The sequence below is a fragment of the Corvus moneduloides genome, chromosome 3, assembly GCF_009650955.1.
Source record: "Corvus moneduloides isolate bCorMon1 chromosome 3, bCorMon1.pri, whole genome shotgun sequence".
In the NCBI taxonomy this organism is placed as follows: Eukaryota; Metazoa; Chordata; class Aves; order Passeriformes; family Corvidae; genus Corvus; species Corvus moneduloides.
Window position 1 is genome coordinate 26,347,213 of NC_045478.1, and position 18,986 is coordinate 26,366,198.

An 18,986-nucleotide genomic window follows, 5' to 3' on the forward strand; every position below is an offset into this window, starting at 1 on the left:
ACAAGCTTGTCTTGGTGAATTCTCCTGGAGAGACATACTTTTATTCAAGTCTGACAGGCGTGCTTTGATCTGGGAAGTGTTCCCACGTTAGTTGTTTGGAATGTGAATATTGTATTTTTACAAAAACACTTTAATCTCACTAGTAGAAATTTTTATCAGGTTTATATTTAAAGAAGCAGAGACAAATATGTGGGGCTGTTGTTTTTGCATCATCAGGTATTCAAAATAGGTGGGAACATGTTGGGAAGTCAACAGGAAGTTTGGACTGAACATGCGTAGTTTCCAACTAAGAAAAATGATAATGTTGCAAGAGGGAAACTCATGGGGTGTCCACCCAAAATGTAACTGTTCCTGAAGTCTGTTGAGGAATGTCCAACAGAGAGATTCTGTCTGATTCCAGCTGGAAGTTATTGAGAGGTCTTATTTGTAGTGAACTGGAGCTGCAACCTGAAGTCCTTACAGATCACTTCTGAGAGTGACTTTTACTGATTTTTTAGCATTAGATCTATAAGTAAGAGATTTACTTTTTTTCAGTCTGGCTACCAACAAATGCAACTTTCCTGTTTTAGTTGGCAAAATTTTCATCATTTATTGCAAATGAATTTGATGGTGCTGCTAGTCACCTTGTATTTGGTAAAAGTAGTGAAATGCTCTGTGGCTTCTCCAGAGGTAAAAACCACAAACTGGTACTCGTTGTTCCCCTCCTTTGTTCTTTTTCATCTGCTGGGACCCCAAAAGGTGTTTGGATATGTTTGCAAATGCCTTATTGGAGCTTCAGTCTGCTTTGAGTAATAATGCATGTTGTTATTTGATTGAATAGGCTGCACCTATGTGCTCTATATAACATCTATCAAATAGTGAGCAAACAAATATATATACTAGTGTTTTATTCTACTATGGTTAGGCTTTGGGGGAAAATTTGAAGTCCTTGTACTTGCTGCAGGTCTTCTGACCACTAGAGTATGTGGAACCTTGGGGAAGTGCTTTCTTACGGTCTTATAGTGCTGTCTAGGAAGCTGCCTAGTACAGCCAGTGAAATCTCTAACTCATCTTCATGTAGTACAGTGATCAGAATGTACTTAGTGTCTTTTTTTTTTTTTTTTTTTTTTAGCGACCTACTTACACTCTTGTTGCAATGCAAATTTGCCTTACTGTCTTAAATGGGGAAAGCAGCAAAAGCAATGGCAAATCTTTTACAAACGGCAGTACTTTAATGTTAGTAAGAAAGTTCTTACTAATGGCAGATAATAGACTTGAATTGCCTTGCGGTGAACCCTTAGAGGAAGTGTGTCTTCCATGTGAATTCAGGTATCCAGTCTGTTTTTCCCATGGTCTGATGTATGAGTGCCAGTGTTCAGCTTCACTGTCCCAGGCCAGTGTTTGAACTTGCTCAAACTACTCATATGTAGAGTTCTGTCAGTACTTTTACTGTGCTGTTAAGAATTCTTCTGTGCAGACCTTCTATATTTTTATTTTCTTTTGTATTGCCAAAAGGAGTATTTTTAAGGGTTACGACTGGATGTTTGAAGAACATAGGCAAGGCCTTCCTTGAACCTTTTGTCTTTCTTCTTGCTTATGAATAGCCATGCTCCGAGTATATAAACTTTTCTTACTCTGTGTGACCACTTCAGTCTGCTTTTCTGGCACTGTTACTTGCGCTGTTTTTTTTCTTGCTGGATTAAACCTACTTCTTTTAGGCTCATGCGTTGTTTCAGGGCTTTCTAGAAAGATTTGTGACGGACTGCCTTAGGACTGGATAACAGACTAGATATCCTGATATTATCAGCGCTGCTTTTTGTGTTTTTCTGTGATTTGTGTTCTCTTAACTCGTGGTTCGGTTGCTATCCGGAGTAAAACAGTGAATGCCAATGCATGGGAGATACTTAACCTAATAATTAGGTGGGTGCAGCTTGGAGCAGGACTTGTCCTGTTGGCTAGTTGAACCATTTGGAGAAACAAGTTACACCATTTAAGCTGTGAGTAGGAGTGTCTTTTGCAGCTTTTCTCCATCTTAATGAGAGCAGGTCTAATTTCCTTGCCTATTCTGCAGGGCTGTCTGTGTCTAGAGCTGCCCAACAAGCAGGCATAACCTGTTCCTCCCAGCATGGGTAACATTTAGGAATTTCCCCTTGCTTCTAGGATTATTTTTCTTCAATACTTCCCTATTCATGTAGCACTCAAAACACAGGGGATGACTTTTTCCTGAAATTGAAAAATCAGAGTATTTGTACGTAAGGGGATTTGAAAAAATTGGGATGTGAGGCTTCCTAGGGCATGTCTTACAGTAATAGCATGAATATTCTGATGCCCAGCACCTTTCTTATACATATGTGTTCATTCTGTAGTGCTGGCTTCAGCCCACTGTAATATTGGCTTTTTTACCAGTAAAGATTGATGATTTTAGAGATCTGCGTAGTGCTCTTACAGCTTAATGTCTGGAAAGAGAAGAGAGATTGTGTCAGCTTTGTATGTTTATGATTTATTTGTGGTTCTTAGGCTTGAATGAGATCCATGTACCTTCTTTGGAAAGCTTTTTATGTATCTCTAATGTTTAATCTAGCGTTGGACTCTCAGAACAGAGCATCATGAGGAATTGGCCTTAGCTGGAAAAACAGTCCTGTCAGCATGAAATACATACTTGAAAAAGACAGTTATCTGTCACATTCTGTAGGGGTAGCAAAATCACCTAATTTCTTCAGTGGCTGAAGCAATGGGCAGAACTTTACTAGTGTGCTTTAAATTATGATTTAAGACCTGCTGCCCACTGGCACACCAGACATCTAACTCCTACCCAGTTTTTAGCTTTCACCATTTTTTAGCAGTCTTGTCTGTGCCTGGGAAAGATAAAGATTGCCAGATTACTTTTTTTATTTTTGATATTAAGCTTTAAAGTAAGAGATTATTCATGACTTGCAGGTAGGGTATTTTGAAAGTTCCCTACATGGCAGATGAAAAAGGATTTCCTCCACCATACGCAATCTTTATTATTCCCCTGAAAATGTACAGATGTTCTCCTACTTGGACATGATCTCAAAATCCTGAAGATTCAACAAAAGATCACAGAAATGTAATGATTTGTAGTATCCCCATCATTCACAGTCTCCCTCTCCCCGCCCTTCCTTTTTTTTTTTTAAGACAGCTGCACAGTCTGTGATGCAAGAAAGTAGGATAGCTTTATTTTAGCTTCAGAAACTTCTGATGTGGGGAGGGGTGAATTTCTTTAGATGTGAAGGATATTCTGATGCTGCTGACTGATGAGTCTGGTTTACCCCCAAGCTGCAAGCAGGCTGAATGGATCTGTGGACCCTTACTACTGAAAGGGAATTACCAGGTAAGCAGAGATATTTTTCCTCTTAACATTTGCAGCTAGCAGGTAGAATGCTGAAATAGGCATTTCATTATGAAAGTGAACATAATGAAAAGAATAGAACAAATGTGCCTGCGCTTAGGAGCATTGTTTTGCAGAAGGATTTGTTACAGGCATGCTTTTCAACAGTTGTGGAACCACAAATACCCAGAGATTTCGTGTTAGTCACTGAGGGTGGTGGTTTTACATATATATGTTTAATTCTAGAGGTTTTCAAGTTTTCAGCCGTTTCTGAACCAGAATTTCTAATATTGATCATAGAAGAAGTAGCTGGAGAATAAAAGGCAAGGGTGAATCTTCAAAGGCAAGGGTGACCTGCTTAATACAGATGGTCCAGAAGCCGATCAGAATGGCAATCCTTAGAATGGATTCCTGGGCCAGTCCGTGACTGTGTTTTTCTTAGTGTATGCCTGGATGTCTCAAGTGTAGATTATGCATCTGGGAGCATCACACAGAATGGAAAATGTTCTTAAGATTGTGTGGAACAAGACAATGTAATTGTCTTTTCAGGTTTAGCATAATAATGTCTGATTAACATAAAGTCTTACATGATACAACAGAAGTGATGGGGAGGCTTATCTCACAAATACGTAGAAGGAGGACTATGTGTAGGTGGTCTGGCTAGGCTGATATAAATAGTATTAAAAACTCCTACTGTGGCTTAACTGAATTTAGCATGGCAAGAAATATTTACAGAGTTTGAGTAGGTAGAGAATTCAGTGTTAATCACAGCTGGTTGGTAAATGACAAAACTGAATGTTAAGAACGCGGAAGTTTATTTCAGGAACACTAGCAATGTCGTAGTGAATGCAGTGCCAGCTGGCCTTTAAATAAGAGATGTTGCATCCTGTATGTTACACAAGAAAAAATATTTAACATATATTTAACAATATTTTTTAAAAGTGAAATAATTCCATTTTTATTGAAGTTGTTGAAGATTGATGTTGCATGAGTGGAAGATATTTTAAAAATGAAATTTTGTGGTAATAGTGAATTTGTTTAGCCTTCCCAATCCATTTCAATAATCTTGATAAGCAAATACGAGGGTGTTTGGTTAAAACATTCAAAAGTGAACAGGATGAGCTGTAATTACAAATCTCTCTTTTCTTCTTAATGATGCCTTTGAAATTCATAGGAAGTTCAGTGTTCCTGTCCATTTTTTGGTCTTGTTGCCATGCATGAGGGACTGAGTAAAACTGATCTCAGCAACTTGAAAGCCAAGCTTAAGTAGAAAACTAATCTTAATTAGCAACTTAGACTATCTTTGTAACATATTTAGGGACTTCCTTGGCCATAAACTGTAGAATTTTATTTCTAAAATTTGAATGTGACTTGTACTACTGGCCATGTATTGAGGCTTTCTCTCAGTTAGTGGCTGGTAAGATATTTATACTTTTTTATCCTGTTTTCACTTTTGGAAGACATGTAGCTTTTTACGAGCCAATTAACGGTATGACAATTCAATCCAAGTAACTCACTATGCAAATGCACTTTTCTCTGACTCTCAATGTCTGTGCTAAGTCTAGGAGGACAAAATTATCAACTTTACTTTTTTGGTCCCTATTTAAAATCAGTCTTCAGAAGGAGTATTTCCCCACCCTAATTTGTGTCCTGTTCTCCCAGCTCTGTAGAAAATGACAAGTGTTAAGAACGTAATCCTTAATTTCAGATTTTGTTACAAGAATTATTACTAGAATGCTGTTCTGCTTATCAAGCTCTAGAAGTAGACTGCTAAGGAAAGCCTCATGCCTTTCCCCTGAATGTTATACACTTAAATTTGAGAGGAAAGAATAATGTTTAATTTAGATACAAGTTACATGAAGTTACTTTGCTTCCAAAGAAAAGGAGGAGGAGGAAAGCTTTCAAAGATATTTCTGGATGGTCTTTAACAGTACTGGCGAGACATAATAATAGTTTCATCAAAACCAAATCTAGTTACTTTGCTTTCTAGTTGCTTTTCCAGCTTCCCTTATATTCCAAGGTAGAACCGCAGGACTTCATGTGTGTGAAGATCAGTTTGTTTTGAAATAAGGAAGTGCTCTCAATTAGGAAATTAATACTTCGTGTAATTTCCAGCTCATGTAAGAATTTCTGGCATTCAGTACCTAAGAATCTGCATAAATCGCTCTTCCCTGTGGTATGGTGTGGGCAGAAGGTCTCTTTTTCAATTCTGTCAGATTAGTTTTGCAAAAGTTCATCAGTGCTCTTTTTTGTCATTCACAATGTAAAACAAGTTTCTATGAGCAAAGGGTAACTATTTGTAGGTTACCATATAATGGATATGAATTCCAAGGTTCTTTCATGGTAACTTTGTCTAATTATTTGCCAGCATTATGCAGTAGTCGGAAGCAAAATAAGCATGTAGTGTTGAACCTTTTAAGAAGGTGAGAAAAATGCATGCCTGGAGCATATAGACCACAAACTACATGGTTATGTGTCAAGAGACCCTTAGTAATTTCTGGAAGCATAATCCTTCCCTATATGGCAAATACTGCTTTAAATTACACCAAAAATCCACATGGAGCTGGTTGCTGGTTGTTAGACACGGGGAAGATGCGTTGCTGGCAGGTATAGTAACTGTGGGTGAAATATGGCAGATTCAGGGAAGAACTGAGGTGGTAGTTAACTCTGGAAAGGGGTACATGCTACAGGAGCTCTTGAAACAATCCAACTTCAGGCATCTAATTTGATAGAATGGGTTGGATTGGTTGGATGGGACCTTCAGAAATCATCTAATCCAGCCCTTCTTTTGTGGGCAGAAACATCTTGCATTAGATCTGGTTGCTCAAAGCCCTGTACTGTCTGACCTTGGTTTCTAGGGAGGAGGCATCTGCAACTTGTCTGGGTGTCCTGTTAGTGTCTCACTGCCCTCATTGTAAAAAAATTCTTCTCCAGACTGAACAATGCCAACTCTCTGAGTCTGTCCTCACAGGAGAGGTGCTTCAGTCCTCTCACCATTTTTGTGCCCTCCTCGGGACCTGCTCCAGCAGGACTGTGTCTTTCCAGTGCAGGGGCCCTTGGAGCTGGATGCAGTGCTCCAGGTGGGGTCTCACCAGTGCAGAGTAGAGTCACTTCCCTCGACCTGCTGGCCACACTTTTTTTATGCAGACCAGGATGATATGGTTGATGTAGGCTTGGGAGTTTGGAGATTTGGTCTTTACAGGGTCTGTGTGCAGTTGAGGAAACAGTCAAGAAAGAAGAGAAAGAGGCTTCTTTTGGGTGTGACTTGGAACAGGAGCCTACCCTGTTCCAAGTCCAAAGGTATATGCTGCACCTTCAAATACTTATAGTCTGAGTAAGTGGTATTTTGAGAGCTGGCTAGTTATTGATTAACCCTGTCATTTTCTTGGGGAATAAAAGCTGCTAAGCATCGGGTTCTCAGTGCATTGTTGATCTGCAGCTAGAAGCCTTGTGGGATGGGAGTAGCTTACTAGGATTCTGTCAGATGAGTGACTTGTCATCTGACTGGTGTGTCCTGGGGCAGGGTCATACATGTTACTGGTAGTTTTATTTGGCTGTGGGGATGGGCTGTTTAAATAAGGCTAATTTCATGCATTGTTCTGCCATTGTCAGAGTACTACGGTTACCTTATCTCTTGGAAGACCCTTGAAGGGACAGAAAACCCATGTTCCTTTTCTGCACAAAAAAAAGACAGTAAATTGCCTAGTTTAGACTTCTTTCCTTCCCAGTTTAGAGTCATGACAAATGTTTTAAGGTGTATGTGCTGTATATCCAGGCAGGGTGTCTAAGTACCAGTAATCTTCAGATGCTGGCTCAGTGGAGTCCTTTGGAACTGGTGCACTGGCCAAAATGTGGACTTAATCTCTGATTTCTGTATGCTGCATCCTTGAGCTGTGTTTTGAAGTCATTGCTGCTGCTGCATAAAAAGTTGTAATACCAGACCATAGTCGGAATCTATACCTGCTGTTTCTCACTTACGTATCCTTATTGTGCAGGACTGTTCTATTGTTCTGTATAAATTTGGGGACTGTTCCCATTGTCCTGTGTTTCATTTTGCAGTTTTACAAATGTAAGGAAAAATTACATTTGGGATTTTTTTATTCCCCTAACCAGCTTGAAACATGCTGGAAAGGGTGCAGGTCAGGCCATGGATTTCTGCAGGTGCTTTAGATCTTCATCTCTTCCAGCTTTGCTTCCTTATTTCCCAAAGCCTGTATTCTTGTCTTGCTGGCTCAGCTGTGTGCCACTTTTAACATAAGGTCCGAAAGTGTAGTTTTTATTACTCAAGAGAAGGGCGTTGTTCAGTTTTTATTGACAGAGCATCTTTAGCTTTTGTCAGTTCCTTTTGTCATCTATCTTCATTTTTTCCTAGCTTTTCCCACATTTCTCTTTCCACTTTTGTAATTTTAACTTTTTCCTTTTTCCAACAAGGAAATAGTGTATGTCTTATCATGCTTCCCAGTGCTTCTCTCAGAAACCTTTTCTAGTCTCTGCCAAGGGCTTGGATCCTCCTAGTCTTTTTGCAGGGACTGGGATAGAAATGGGGTGTAGGGTGTTGCTCTTAAGGCTGACTTTCTGTCCTCATGGATAGAGGAATATGCTGCAACTGTTCCCCAAGGTTAAAGTGCTAGGATAAACTCATAGCACTTCTGTATTTTATAACTTTACAAAAGATACTACATTTAATGTATGCTATACACTGAAAACGTAGTTTCATCCAGAGTAACTATGGAATGTCTCTCTTTTTTTTTTTTTTTTTTTTCTTTGGTTTTGTTTTGGTTTTTCTTGTGGTTTTTTTTTTTTTTTTTGTTTTTTGGGGTTTTTTGTTTTTGTTTTTTTTTTTGTTTTTTAAATTCAGTGTTGTTGTTGTACCTATTGCAATGAATCTCTGTTGTTTAGAGAGTCATCTGTCTGTGAAAAAGTTCTTTTGTAGAACATGGTGGTGCTGATAATCTCGTTGTAATCAATCCAAACTGGCTTCCTTTGGAAGAAAAAGAACAACAGGCTTTGTTTCTGGTTTTAGTGGATGATTCTAGTCTAACCCTTGTTTTGGAGTAGACTGCTGCAGTTGATAAAGGAGTATTTGTGGTATTCCCTATCTGTAGATTGTGTTGGATTGCACACTTCTCTCTCAAATCCTGACAGGAATGCTCAGGAAAGACACTTCCAGCATTTATGTCTACTTTGTTGCTATTAGTTTTGTTCTCAGTGATTGATTTCACATTCTCTTCATTCTTCTAGCTCACACAATGAGTACCAATATCTACAGTTACTGTTGGTAGAGTGCTGAACAAGTATACCTGGTTTATACTGAACCTGACATTTTTAGCCATTGTACCTTTAAATTCAACTTGGTTCCACCCTTACACCAGAAATCATCTGGAATGCTGGGATGGAAAACGTGTAATTATTTTAGTTAGCTTCATCCTCTGTGTGGTTTGTCTGTTTCCTTGTGCTCAGTAATTTCACACACATGCTCAGTGTTCAAGGTGTGTGTGGTAGCTTTTGTAGTGAGAGTTATTACAACATTAATGCTTTTTACAAAAAAAAAGTCAGTATCTTCTGTCAGTATCTTCTGACGGTGGTGTTTTTTTGTTTGTTTGTTGTTGTGTTTTTTTTAATCTTGTTGCTGTTTTGTTTTTCTTTCCCCTTTAGACTATAAATTACATTTGCTTGTGCATTTTCTGTTGGTTTTTTTTTTTTTTTGGGAGCAAGGAGTGTTTGTTGGAAAGCAGCCTGCAATGCTCTGTGGTGCATTTGCATTTCTAAATGCAGTTGGTGAACAGCTGCTGATGGAACTGTCTTTAGTGTGAGTAAATTAGACTGCTGTTGCCTTTGTGTTTTATGGTAACTTCCCATGATTGATTTTCTCTACAAGATGAAGATTAGAATTAGGGAAAGAAATCGATAAGGTATGGCTTGCTTTACTTCTTTTCAGGGACTTTAGAAATATTGGACTGACAGTGCACCTGTAAAATTAAGGGCATAGGGAAAAAAGAAATTATTTCATTTAGTATATTGTGAAAAATAGCTATTTGTGGCTGAGAAGAAGGATTACACTTTCTGGAGAGAGTGTTACTAAGTCAGAAAACATACTTGAAAAATAAGTTACGTAAAATTTTTCCTGCAAAAGACTTAAAATTGTGTTTCTTAACAAAACTTAAAAAAAAAAATTTAGTACACATACAATGTGGTAAGAACCTGTTGGTAAATGTAAGGATGAGCTATACTTCTGCTTTTTAATGTATTGGAGATTAGTGCTTCAGTACATCAGCATGTCCTTTATATGATACTATTTTATATGATAGCTGTCACATTTTAGATTGCAGCACATAGATTTGCTGGGAGCCATTTCTGTAATTAGTCAAAATGTAAGAATAATAAGTCACTGATTTCCTTCCATTTTCTGACCTCTCTATCAAATAGATCCATCTTAAACATAGTATTTCACTCTAATGATGCAGCTTTGCTGGTTTAAACTTCATAGACTTAGGTCTCTGTGTTGGTGGGATGCCTAATTTTGCTTATTGGGGTCTGCTTACATTGGATTTGTACTCAAGACCTTGGAAGAATTAAAAAGGATAAAGGAGTGTGGGGCAGTATCTTTTCTTTTGTTCCAGGGTAGAGTTAGGGTTGTGAGCATGCTGTGGGTGCGAGTAGCTGTAGAATGAATAAAGCACTTCTCCCTCAGAAAGCTGTGTCATTAGAGATGAAAACGTAGTCCGGCAGGTGGCCGACTCCCACAAGAAGACAACCTGGGCTGAGACTGTGGTGGGCCACAGTCCCTCCGCAAAGTGTGGTTGGATGCTCGCAAGGTACCCACAAGGGCACAGCTGCCAGTGAGTGCTCACAGTGCTGCAGCACAGCTGCCTTCCTTGCACCCTCTTGGCAGCTGTACTAGCCCAGGGGTTTAAGGGGATTTATTCTGTGTTGGTTTGGGGATCTGTGTTACTCTCCTTGCTGGGTTATTTTTAAGCAGGATCAATTTCCTGAGCTGATTCACTGGCCTGCCCCAGTCTAATGATATGATGAGGCTGGTTAAGATGGTGGTTCCAAAGTTCTTACTGTTGAACATGCTTTTCTGACAAAGATTTCTGTTCAGCCACAGTCAAAGTGTTGTCTGAGGTAAGAGAAGAAATTAAGAGATTGCACCATTTTACTCATCAACACTTCAGCGTGATGGGGAGGGAGATAAGTAGATGTGGGGTGATGTGTAAACACAAGATTGCAAGGCAACTTGGAGGTGTGCACATCCTTTTTGTATTCTCTTGATAAAAATGAATCATGGACCTCACCTAATACAAGCTTGAAGAGAAAGTGGAAAATTCAAAGGAAGGCTGAAGTAAGTTTCTAGAAAACCTGTAAATGCAAACATAATGGCAGTCTGTGGGCAGCAGTGCGGGTAAGATCAGACCTACACACCTTTTGCAGAGAAAATGGTTCTCCATCACCCCTTTCCTCTCCCCCTCCACTTGTTTGGTTTTCATGAGGGTGTTGGATACCATGTCCCACCTTGACTTGTGTTTTATAGTTTTAAAATTTTTATGTGTGAATTTTCTCTTGTGTTGTTGGAATGATGGCTTGCTTATTTCTGTCAATGATTTTGAGTGGCAGTAGCAGAGTTATTCTCACTTATCTTTTAATTGAATTTGTAATAGACTTCTACTAAAGTATCTTTGCCTATGTGATATATTTTAAGTATACTTCTGGAGGAATACAGAACATGTTGGGTAAAATGTGCTTATTTTATAAGCTGGAAAGGGCTGCAGAGACCATAATCAAAGGTCCTATGAGATTTCATTCATTGTTTTTTGAATGCAGTATGAAATAGGCGCATGAGATAAGGATTTATTTTTCAGGCACCATCAAAAGTCAATCCATGAAAAATCTTCTTTCCCGTTTAGTCATTACATCAATTCTGTTGCTTTTCCCTGCTTTGATAACTGTATTGAAGTTGCAATGTGAAGATTTTTCTCTTTTTTTTGAGGCTTAAGTTTTATTGAGGTTATCAGCTGCTTTTTTTTACTGGAGCTTAACTAATTATTCTGTAATTTGGTAAGCTGGTATTGTTTGAGATGAGAAAATATTTCAACTTTATGTAGTCTGAATGCATGGAATTGTTTTTGTGTTCTTTTTTTTTTTCCATAAGGTGTACAAATTTAGAATTAACATCTGTTTCAAATTCAAGTGGAATTCTTGTTTTTCGTCTAGATTTTATTCCCTGCATACCAGGGCAAGGAGTTTTTTACGACAGAATTATGTTTTATTTGCAGTCACCATATCTGATTTTCATTTTTCCCTGGGATGGTGGAGGATTAGAGCAGATTATAGTGTTGGGATAATGTCTGACTCCTTGTGTTCCATTTAGTCATAAATAACCCCCTGAGAAATCTGAATGTTGCCATGGTGATGTTAGTAAAAGCCTGGGATATGGGGTAAGCGAGCCGCTTAGAAGCAGAATGTCACTTAGAGTAATGAGCACACCGTCATTAGGACAGTGATGGGTTTACCTGGTGCTCTGTAACTTTGGGAGCCCATGCCAGATTCTGAAGGCGAGTAACTAAAAGCAATTCAGATGTAATATACTCTGTTTAGTAACTTGCAGCTACAAACCTTTTAACAAATGGAAATTTGTGTTTTATGTGTTTACTTTCTAGCTTTAAGTATCACAGAGAAGCAAGCAACAACTTAGTCTTTCTATTCTGCCTTTCACATGGTGGTCTGACTGAATTAAAACAAGAAGAATCAGTTTATAGCAACTTGTTTTAAACTGTGTAAATGCACACTTCTCTTCTTAAAATGTGGAATATAAAAAGATGGTATTAAAATGTGGGATTTTTTTGTTTTTTTCCAGTCTTTATAACCTGGCTTCACTGGAACTGAGAGAAAATTTACTGACATATTTACCTGAGTAAGTCACATTGCATGTGTTTCATTATATTAACATAAAATGTTTTTATTCTTAAAATCTGCTCACATAATGAAACTGAATGACAGCTAGAAAAAATATTCCAAACCAGTTGACAACATGAGATACACCCTTCTTTTAGCAGCATCTACTTCCATCCATTACTTCTAGTTGTACTTGATTAGTAGTAGCAGGAGCCTGCAGTCTGCATGGATTGGCTTTGTTCTATAAAAAAGTATTCTGTATGAAATACAGCAGCACCAAACATGTCCTGCATGCATTGAACAAGCCCATCTGCAGTGGGAGTGCTGGTTTGGGTTGTTCTCATGATGAGATTTTGCAACTCTGAAAGTAGGGCAGTAAGATCTCTGAGATTTTCACTCTAGACCTTTATAGCGTTTAAATAAGTGTTTGTATTCAGGGCTGAGTAGCCAAAAGCTTCTAAACCTGGAGGTGAATCTGTTGGTAGCAAACTAGGCCTTCTGATGTCTGACTTCAACCACTGTGACTTCTGGAGAAAAAAGTTATCTGTGCTGTCTGTATTGTGGCAGAGGAATTGGTGGTCTTCTGTTAGACTAATTTGGTATCTTATACTTTGGGGATCCTTTTTGTCTGCCTGGAAGCAGCCTCTTCTTTCTCTAGTGAAGGAGTTTCCTTCCTTCATTATCTGTCTGCTTCTTGCAAGAGTTTTGTTGATGCCTTGTGCTTGTTTAGATAATCTTAATAGGTACTGTAAAAGATTTAACCTATTTTAATCAGAATGTCTTCCCCAGTTGCTTTGGGGTAATTTTTTCCTGTCAGTCTACTCAGTGCCTTGGTTGTGGCTGTTGATGGCAGTGAGCCACAAGACACTTCAATGTCAGTGGTCAGAAGATAGGAATTGCTAGCTAAGTTTGGCCATCCAGTGTCAGAATGAAGCTATCACAAATGCTGACAGTTTTATTGCTCCTGGAAAATTCTGACTGTCAGTAATGTAGTTGACAATTCTTTCTGGTTTTTGTGCTGCTGCAGCTTTGGGGAAAGTAAGCAAGGGCTCTACGACAGCCGGATTTTGAAGGGTGGCCCTCTGTTGTCTGTCTGTTTGAACTTCTTTTACATCCTTTTGTGCTTCCCTGTGTTTGCAGTCTCAAAAACTGAAGTATTTCAGAAATTGATGGATCATGTTGAGAAGATAAATGATGGATATTGAGTCTTGAGTCACACAGTTATGTGATCACGGTGGGGAATTTTTATGCAATTGCATAACTGCAAATTTCCCCTAAAAGTAAATCTAACTAACTGTACTAAAGTATGTGGCATTTGCTACCCCAGGGGACTTACTGTTAAATTAAAAAAAAGTAATGATTTGGTTGCTTACTAAGTTTTAAGTTTCAAGGGCATACAGTTACACTGACAAACCAAATTATTTTTTCAGTAAGATATTGCTGCAAACAGTCTGTGCCTGGTAAAATAACTGTCTGCTTACACTACATTGTGATTTGAAATTCAAGTTTCAGTAAAATGAGCTTATTCAAATACATGGGGTTTCTGTTGCTTTAGTCTAATGTGGTTTTGTTTTGACTTATCTCACAGATCTCTTGCCCAGCTGCAGCGACTAGAAGAACTTGATTTAGGAAACAATGAACTTTATCATTTGGTAGGAGAGCATGCCACTGAAACTGCACATTGGTCTTGTTTTATGCATCATTTAGGTTAAATAAGTTATAGGATGTCCAAAATGGAAGAAAGAAAAATGTATGGAGGGAGAGTCTTTTTATAGGTACAGATGAATTTTCACAGTGAGCTGGTGCTTTCATATCTGCTTAGTCTTGTTCAGTACAATGTCACTTTACTCGAGAAACTGCAGCTGATCTCTAGAAAATGGCCCAGCTTTTTTTATGGAAATAAAAAGGAGTGGAAGGACACAAACTCTTGTCTGTGCTTGCAGTTATAATGGCCATATGGACTTGTGTCAGGGGATGGTTGGGCTAAGGGGTTGAAAGTTCCTACATTGTCACAGATAAATCTACCAAAAATATATCTGTCATCTCCCTTAAGGTGGCTCAGGTGAATGTTGGATGGATTCTCAGTAGATCAAGGCTGTGCAGGCAATTTGTTAGTGCATGCCAGGTAAAGAATGGTAGCTTATTAAGCTGTAGCAATTAATTTGTATGATGGAGTTTCCAAATGCTTATAGTCACTACTTCTAACCAAGGTACTTCTAAATAGTGCTCTCAGTAAGAATTGGGTTACTTAGACTGTAATTGTTGGGTAGCTGTTTGTTTTTTACTTGAAGCTCCTATGCTACTTAACTTAACTGCTTTTTATGTTATAGCCAGAAACAATTGGTGCACTTTTCAATCTTAAAGACCTTTGGTTGGATGGAAACCAATTAGCTGAAATACCTCAGGTAAAAATGAGCTCTACTGATACTGTTTTGAAGATGCTTTTAAAAGAAAACTTTTTCATTCATTCCTAAAGGGAAGTGCTTTAAAATGGAGTATTTTTTCAGTCTGGGTCTTTGCCTGGGTTTGGTTTTGGGTGTGTAAGGGTTTTCTCTTAATGAGTTCCTCTGTAAGGGATTGGCCATGATGCTGTATGTTGTCAGAAATTTTCTTTTAAGCATTTTGACAAAGGAATTGTTTCCTAATACGCACATTGTTCAGTTTGTAGGATGACACATCCTCTGTTTATAGTTCTTGCCCTAAGATCAGGGAGCCATTAGTTGTTTGAGCTAACCCTCACCTTGTGTATCTATCTGAATTGCAGTTTTAAAAGTTTTGAGTATGAATCCTATTTTTTTTTTTTTTTTGTAGTCATCTTCATCCATTTAAGCATGATATTTGGAAGAAGTACAATAATGGAACTGTTACCATAAACAGAAATTTTGGTTTATTCAGGCAAATCCCCCATCTGACATCAGTCACGGGATGACGGAACTTAGCATTTAAAGCTTACAGCACTCTAAATTCCCTTTCTTAAGAACTTTTATAATATGTGGGATGGTTCCTTTTCCCTCTTTTTCTTTTACAGCCAAGTCAAAACCTGTTTTTCTCTGTTCCTCCTGCAGTTTGCTCTTACTTGCTGCATGGATCTCATTGTCAACTGTGTGTCTTGGAAATCAGTTACAGTTCAGTGGGTTTAGTTGACTTTGTTTTTGTTGGTTGGCCTAGTAATTTTTTAAGTAGAGGTGATAGTTCATAAAAGGTCAAGTGTGACTTCAGCAGCCGTTTTTGTTAAAATTGACCATTATTGTGGTCAGCGTCCAAAGGGTGAACTTGTAATATAAAGGGTATGTGTTTAATGAAAGATCCTCTTGAGAGGTAGGCATTTCAAAAGTAAAAGAACCGATCTTGTAACTTAGGATCAAGGCCATTGCTGTATGAAAATTTCATATATGTAAAAGTAAAAGGCACTTCTTCCTCAGCCATTCTGTTCTCTGAAAGGTGATTTGGATGACTAAAATGAGATCTGTTCTCAAGTGTGTATAGGGATGTCTGTGTGCATGGGGAAAGGGGGGATGCTCTGATAGCTAATAAAGTCAAAGGTATTTCTCTGTCTAATGGTTGGGTTGCCATGGTAAAAAAATTAAGTAGTCATTAATAATAGTAGATGATGGCAGTATAACTTGGCAGTTCAGATATGCTTGCCAGAGCAACACCCTCAATTCCTATTTCTACATTTGTTGTAGCTGGGAGATGTGAGGATATGAAATCCCTAGATGTCATGGCATGTTGCTGTAGCAGCCAGGAGAGACTAATCCTAATTTGCCTAGGGTTAATTGGGAGGGGTAGACTTTAATTATGTAGTGGTTGATAATCTGCCATTCTGAAAAAAACAACTTTGCAGTCTTTACTTGAGGAAAACTCCAGGTTTGGCTGGTGCTTGCCTGGGTGTGCTTGGCATAGCTTGCCTGACTACTGAAGCCAGTTTAATAGTTAAAACAAGAAACCGTGACTGAATCACTTGGTTGGTTTATCATATGTAAAGTGTAATTATTTACTTTTTTCTGCTTTTAGAGGTCGTACAAAGAATGGCCAATTAAGAGGTCATACAGATAATTGTTTTTCTTTGTGGAACTTCGTTTTTCAAAATGCTTTCTTACGTGTTTGGGCATGACTTAAATTTTTTGTCTTGTATCGCAGGAAGTAGGAAACCTGAAAAACCTGCTTTGTCTGGATGTTTCTGAAAATAAATTGGAATGCCTTCCTGAAGAAATTAGTGGTCTGACTTCTTTAACAGACTTGCTTGTTTCTCAAAATTTACTTCAGGTCTTACCTGATGGCATTGGTAAGTACAAGATGAATGCTATCACACAGAACCATTTAATCCACCATAACTGGAAGTCATTTGCGTTTTTTAAGTCTTTTTGTGCAAGAGATGAGTTTATCTCAAGTTGGTTTTTTTTTTTATTTTTTCTTAGTATGAAATGCATAGCTTTATTAATGCTGCATTTTAATTGCCTGCATAATGACTCCCTCATAATCCTCTTTCAGTCTTCACTTGATACATCCAAAACAACATAAAAGTTAGTATGTCTCTTCAGTTCCCATTGTATCCATGTCACCATCAGAACTCTTTAACAATGTAAAATTGTAGCTTGCAACATGCTGTGGGTCACTTGATAAGACTGGCTGAAAGTATCACTGTATCAAAATACAGTATTTTGAATGGCAGTGTGTGTTTATCTTCGTTTGGACAATGTGATTAATCCTCTACTGAACCTAGTGGAAGGCTGTTTGCCTCGCAGCCCATTAATCCTTGCCTTGAGGATTCCAGCTACAACCTTTCTGTGTCTGACCCCTTAGACTGGGTTCAGTAACTGAAGAATGTTTCCTGAAGCATTACCAGTGCCTTTTTTAAGGTGTATGTTTTTACCTGTGCAGTAGTTGTGACAAGTAGTCGAACAAGCATTTTTTTCTCTACTCATCAGCTGTTTTTCTGGAAATTTCCATTTGTAGGAGTATACCCTCTCCTTTAGAGGATTCCCTCCCACCTCCCCCCCCCCCCAAAAAAATAAAGGTGTAGGGGAAGGAGGACTTGTGAATGTGGTTTAACCACATTTAACATTTGGAAAAGAGTGGTCAGACCTTCCCCCTTCGTATATAGTCTATATAAGGCTAAGAAAAGTTTCTCTAGGAGTTAGACTTGGGGAGTGGGGTGGCAGTTGTGGGTCCTACAGCTGCCTACTGTTTGTTTGACAGAGAGTTGTAGCAGCCCTCTTTGATGACCTGTGCTGGCCAGTACAGTTTTTGTACATCAGAAATGGAGCTGTAGCTTCTGAAAGTCGGCAGCCCATGCACCTGGCTAGACGGAGCTTGTTGGCAGAAGTGAACCTTGCTGGTCTCTGTGGAAGCTCCTGGGAGTTGCCCAGCTGATCACTGAATTCTTGGTGGGATTGGTGGATCTGTAGAGCTCTTGAAACAGGGCTCTCACCAGTGCCAGTGGGTCAGGTCAGCTGTGGCCGTGTCTCACCCAGTCTCCAGAGTTCTGATGGAGCTCCAGCACCCCCAGGCAGCCTGTGCCAGTGCTGCACCACCTCCCACTGAGGAAGCTGCTTCTGATGAGCAGCTGGGATCTCGCACGCTGCAGTTTGCAGCCATTGCTGCCTCACCTGCCACTGCAGAGAGGAGTTTGGCTCTGTCATGTCTGTAACTGCCCTGCCAGTGGTCCTGGGCAGTTTCTAGATGCCTCCTTGGCTGTCTCTTGGTGGGAGTCAACAAAGTCAGCTCCTTCAGCCTCAGCTCACATGTGCCCTGGCCATCTTGGTAGCTTCCTACTGGACCCCCATCACTTGAGCAGGGGAGTTGAGGGGGAAGACAGGACATCACATGAAACTGAGAATGATTTTGAAGGTGTGGTTTCACTAATTGCACATAGATAGGATAGTAGCAACTTCTGTTGATCTGCTGGCTGTAGTTCTCCTGATGTAGTCTATTGGTGTTTGTTTCTGATGAGAGCTCACTGCTCTTTAGTGTTCAACCGGGTGCTCAGCATGGTATCCATGTCCTTTTCAGCAGGGCTCTTTTATAGCTGTCACTTCCCAGCCTGTGCTGGTGCATAGGTTTACTCTGTCTGGGTGCAGAGCTCTGCGCCTCTTCGTGCTAAACCTCAGGTTTCTGTTTAGGTTGCTGTCTTTTTGTGTGTCTGACATCTCTTCATGATTTAGCATCATCAGTGAATTTGATACTCCAGAGTATTACAGCTGTTTTGGAAAACACAGGGGTGGCAGGGAGGTGTCAGCACCTAGTGTTGTCTCCTGAATTCTTTATCTTGGGCTCTGCCTGAGTCAGCTTTTGCACCAAAGACCATTCGGATACAAAGGAGTAGAACAAAGAGAGTTTTCTGCACTGAAATAGTGTTTTGTTCTTCCTGAGAAGGTCACCTTCAAAGAAGTTTGATTTCTCATCTAAAGAATAAACTTGGGTTTCATGTCTGACTAACTAGGTTCTCTGTTAGGACAAAGAGACCTTGATCCTGTTTGGGTTTGGGCTATCACTTCAGTGCAGGATGTTCTCACTGTGTCTGATTAGGTGTAGGTGATCTTCTGAAGACTTCTTTATTAATAAACATTGTATAATTGAGGAGCAAACAGGTAATTTTTTCCCTTGTTTATAGGCGTTTGGGTAGACACATCCTTGATATTTACATGGGATATCATTCAGATTGTAACTTTATTTCAATTTAATATGCTTAAAGGTTGGATATGAATATTGAATATTAATTCAGTCATATTAAAACTTGCAAAAATAGTGCAAGCACTAAGTAAAG

General features: G+C 39.1%; 1 protein-coding gene across 2 annotated transcripts in view; it reads left to right on the top strand.

Annotated features, from left to right (window-relative positions):
* The window catches only part of LRRC1 (leucine rich repeat containing 1), a 98,129-nt gene that overhangs the window by 34,780 nt on the left and 44,363 nt on the right, over positions 1–18,986 (top strand). For both annotated transcript variants that reach the window (XM_032104644.1, XM_032104645.1), the window contains exons 5-8: positions 12,183–12,239; positions 13,809–13,872; positions 14,551–14,625; positions 16,361–16,505. In XM_032104644.1, the coding sequence (XP_031960535.1) occupies positions 12,183–12,239; positions 13,809–13,872; positions 14,551–14,625; positions 16,361–16,505 (341 nt within the window). The remainder of the gene's footprint in view (positions 1–12,182; positions 12,240–13,808; positions 13,873–14,550; positions 14,626–16,360; positions 16,506–18,986) is intronic.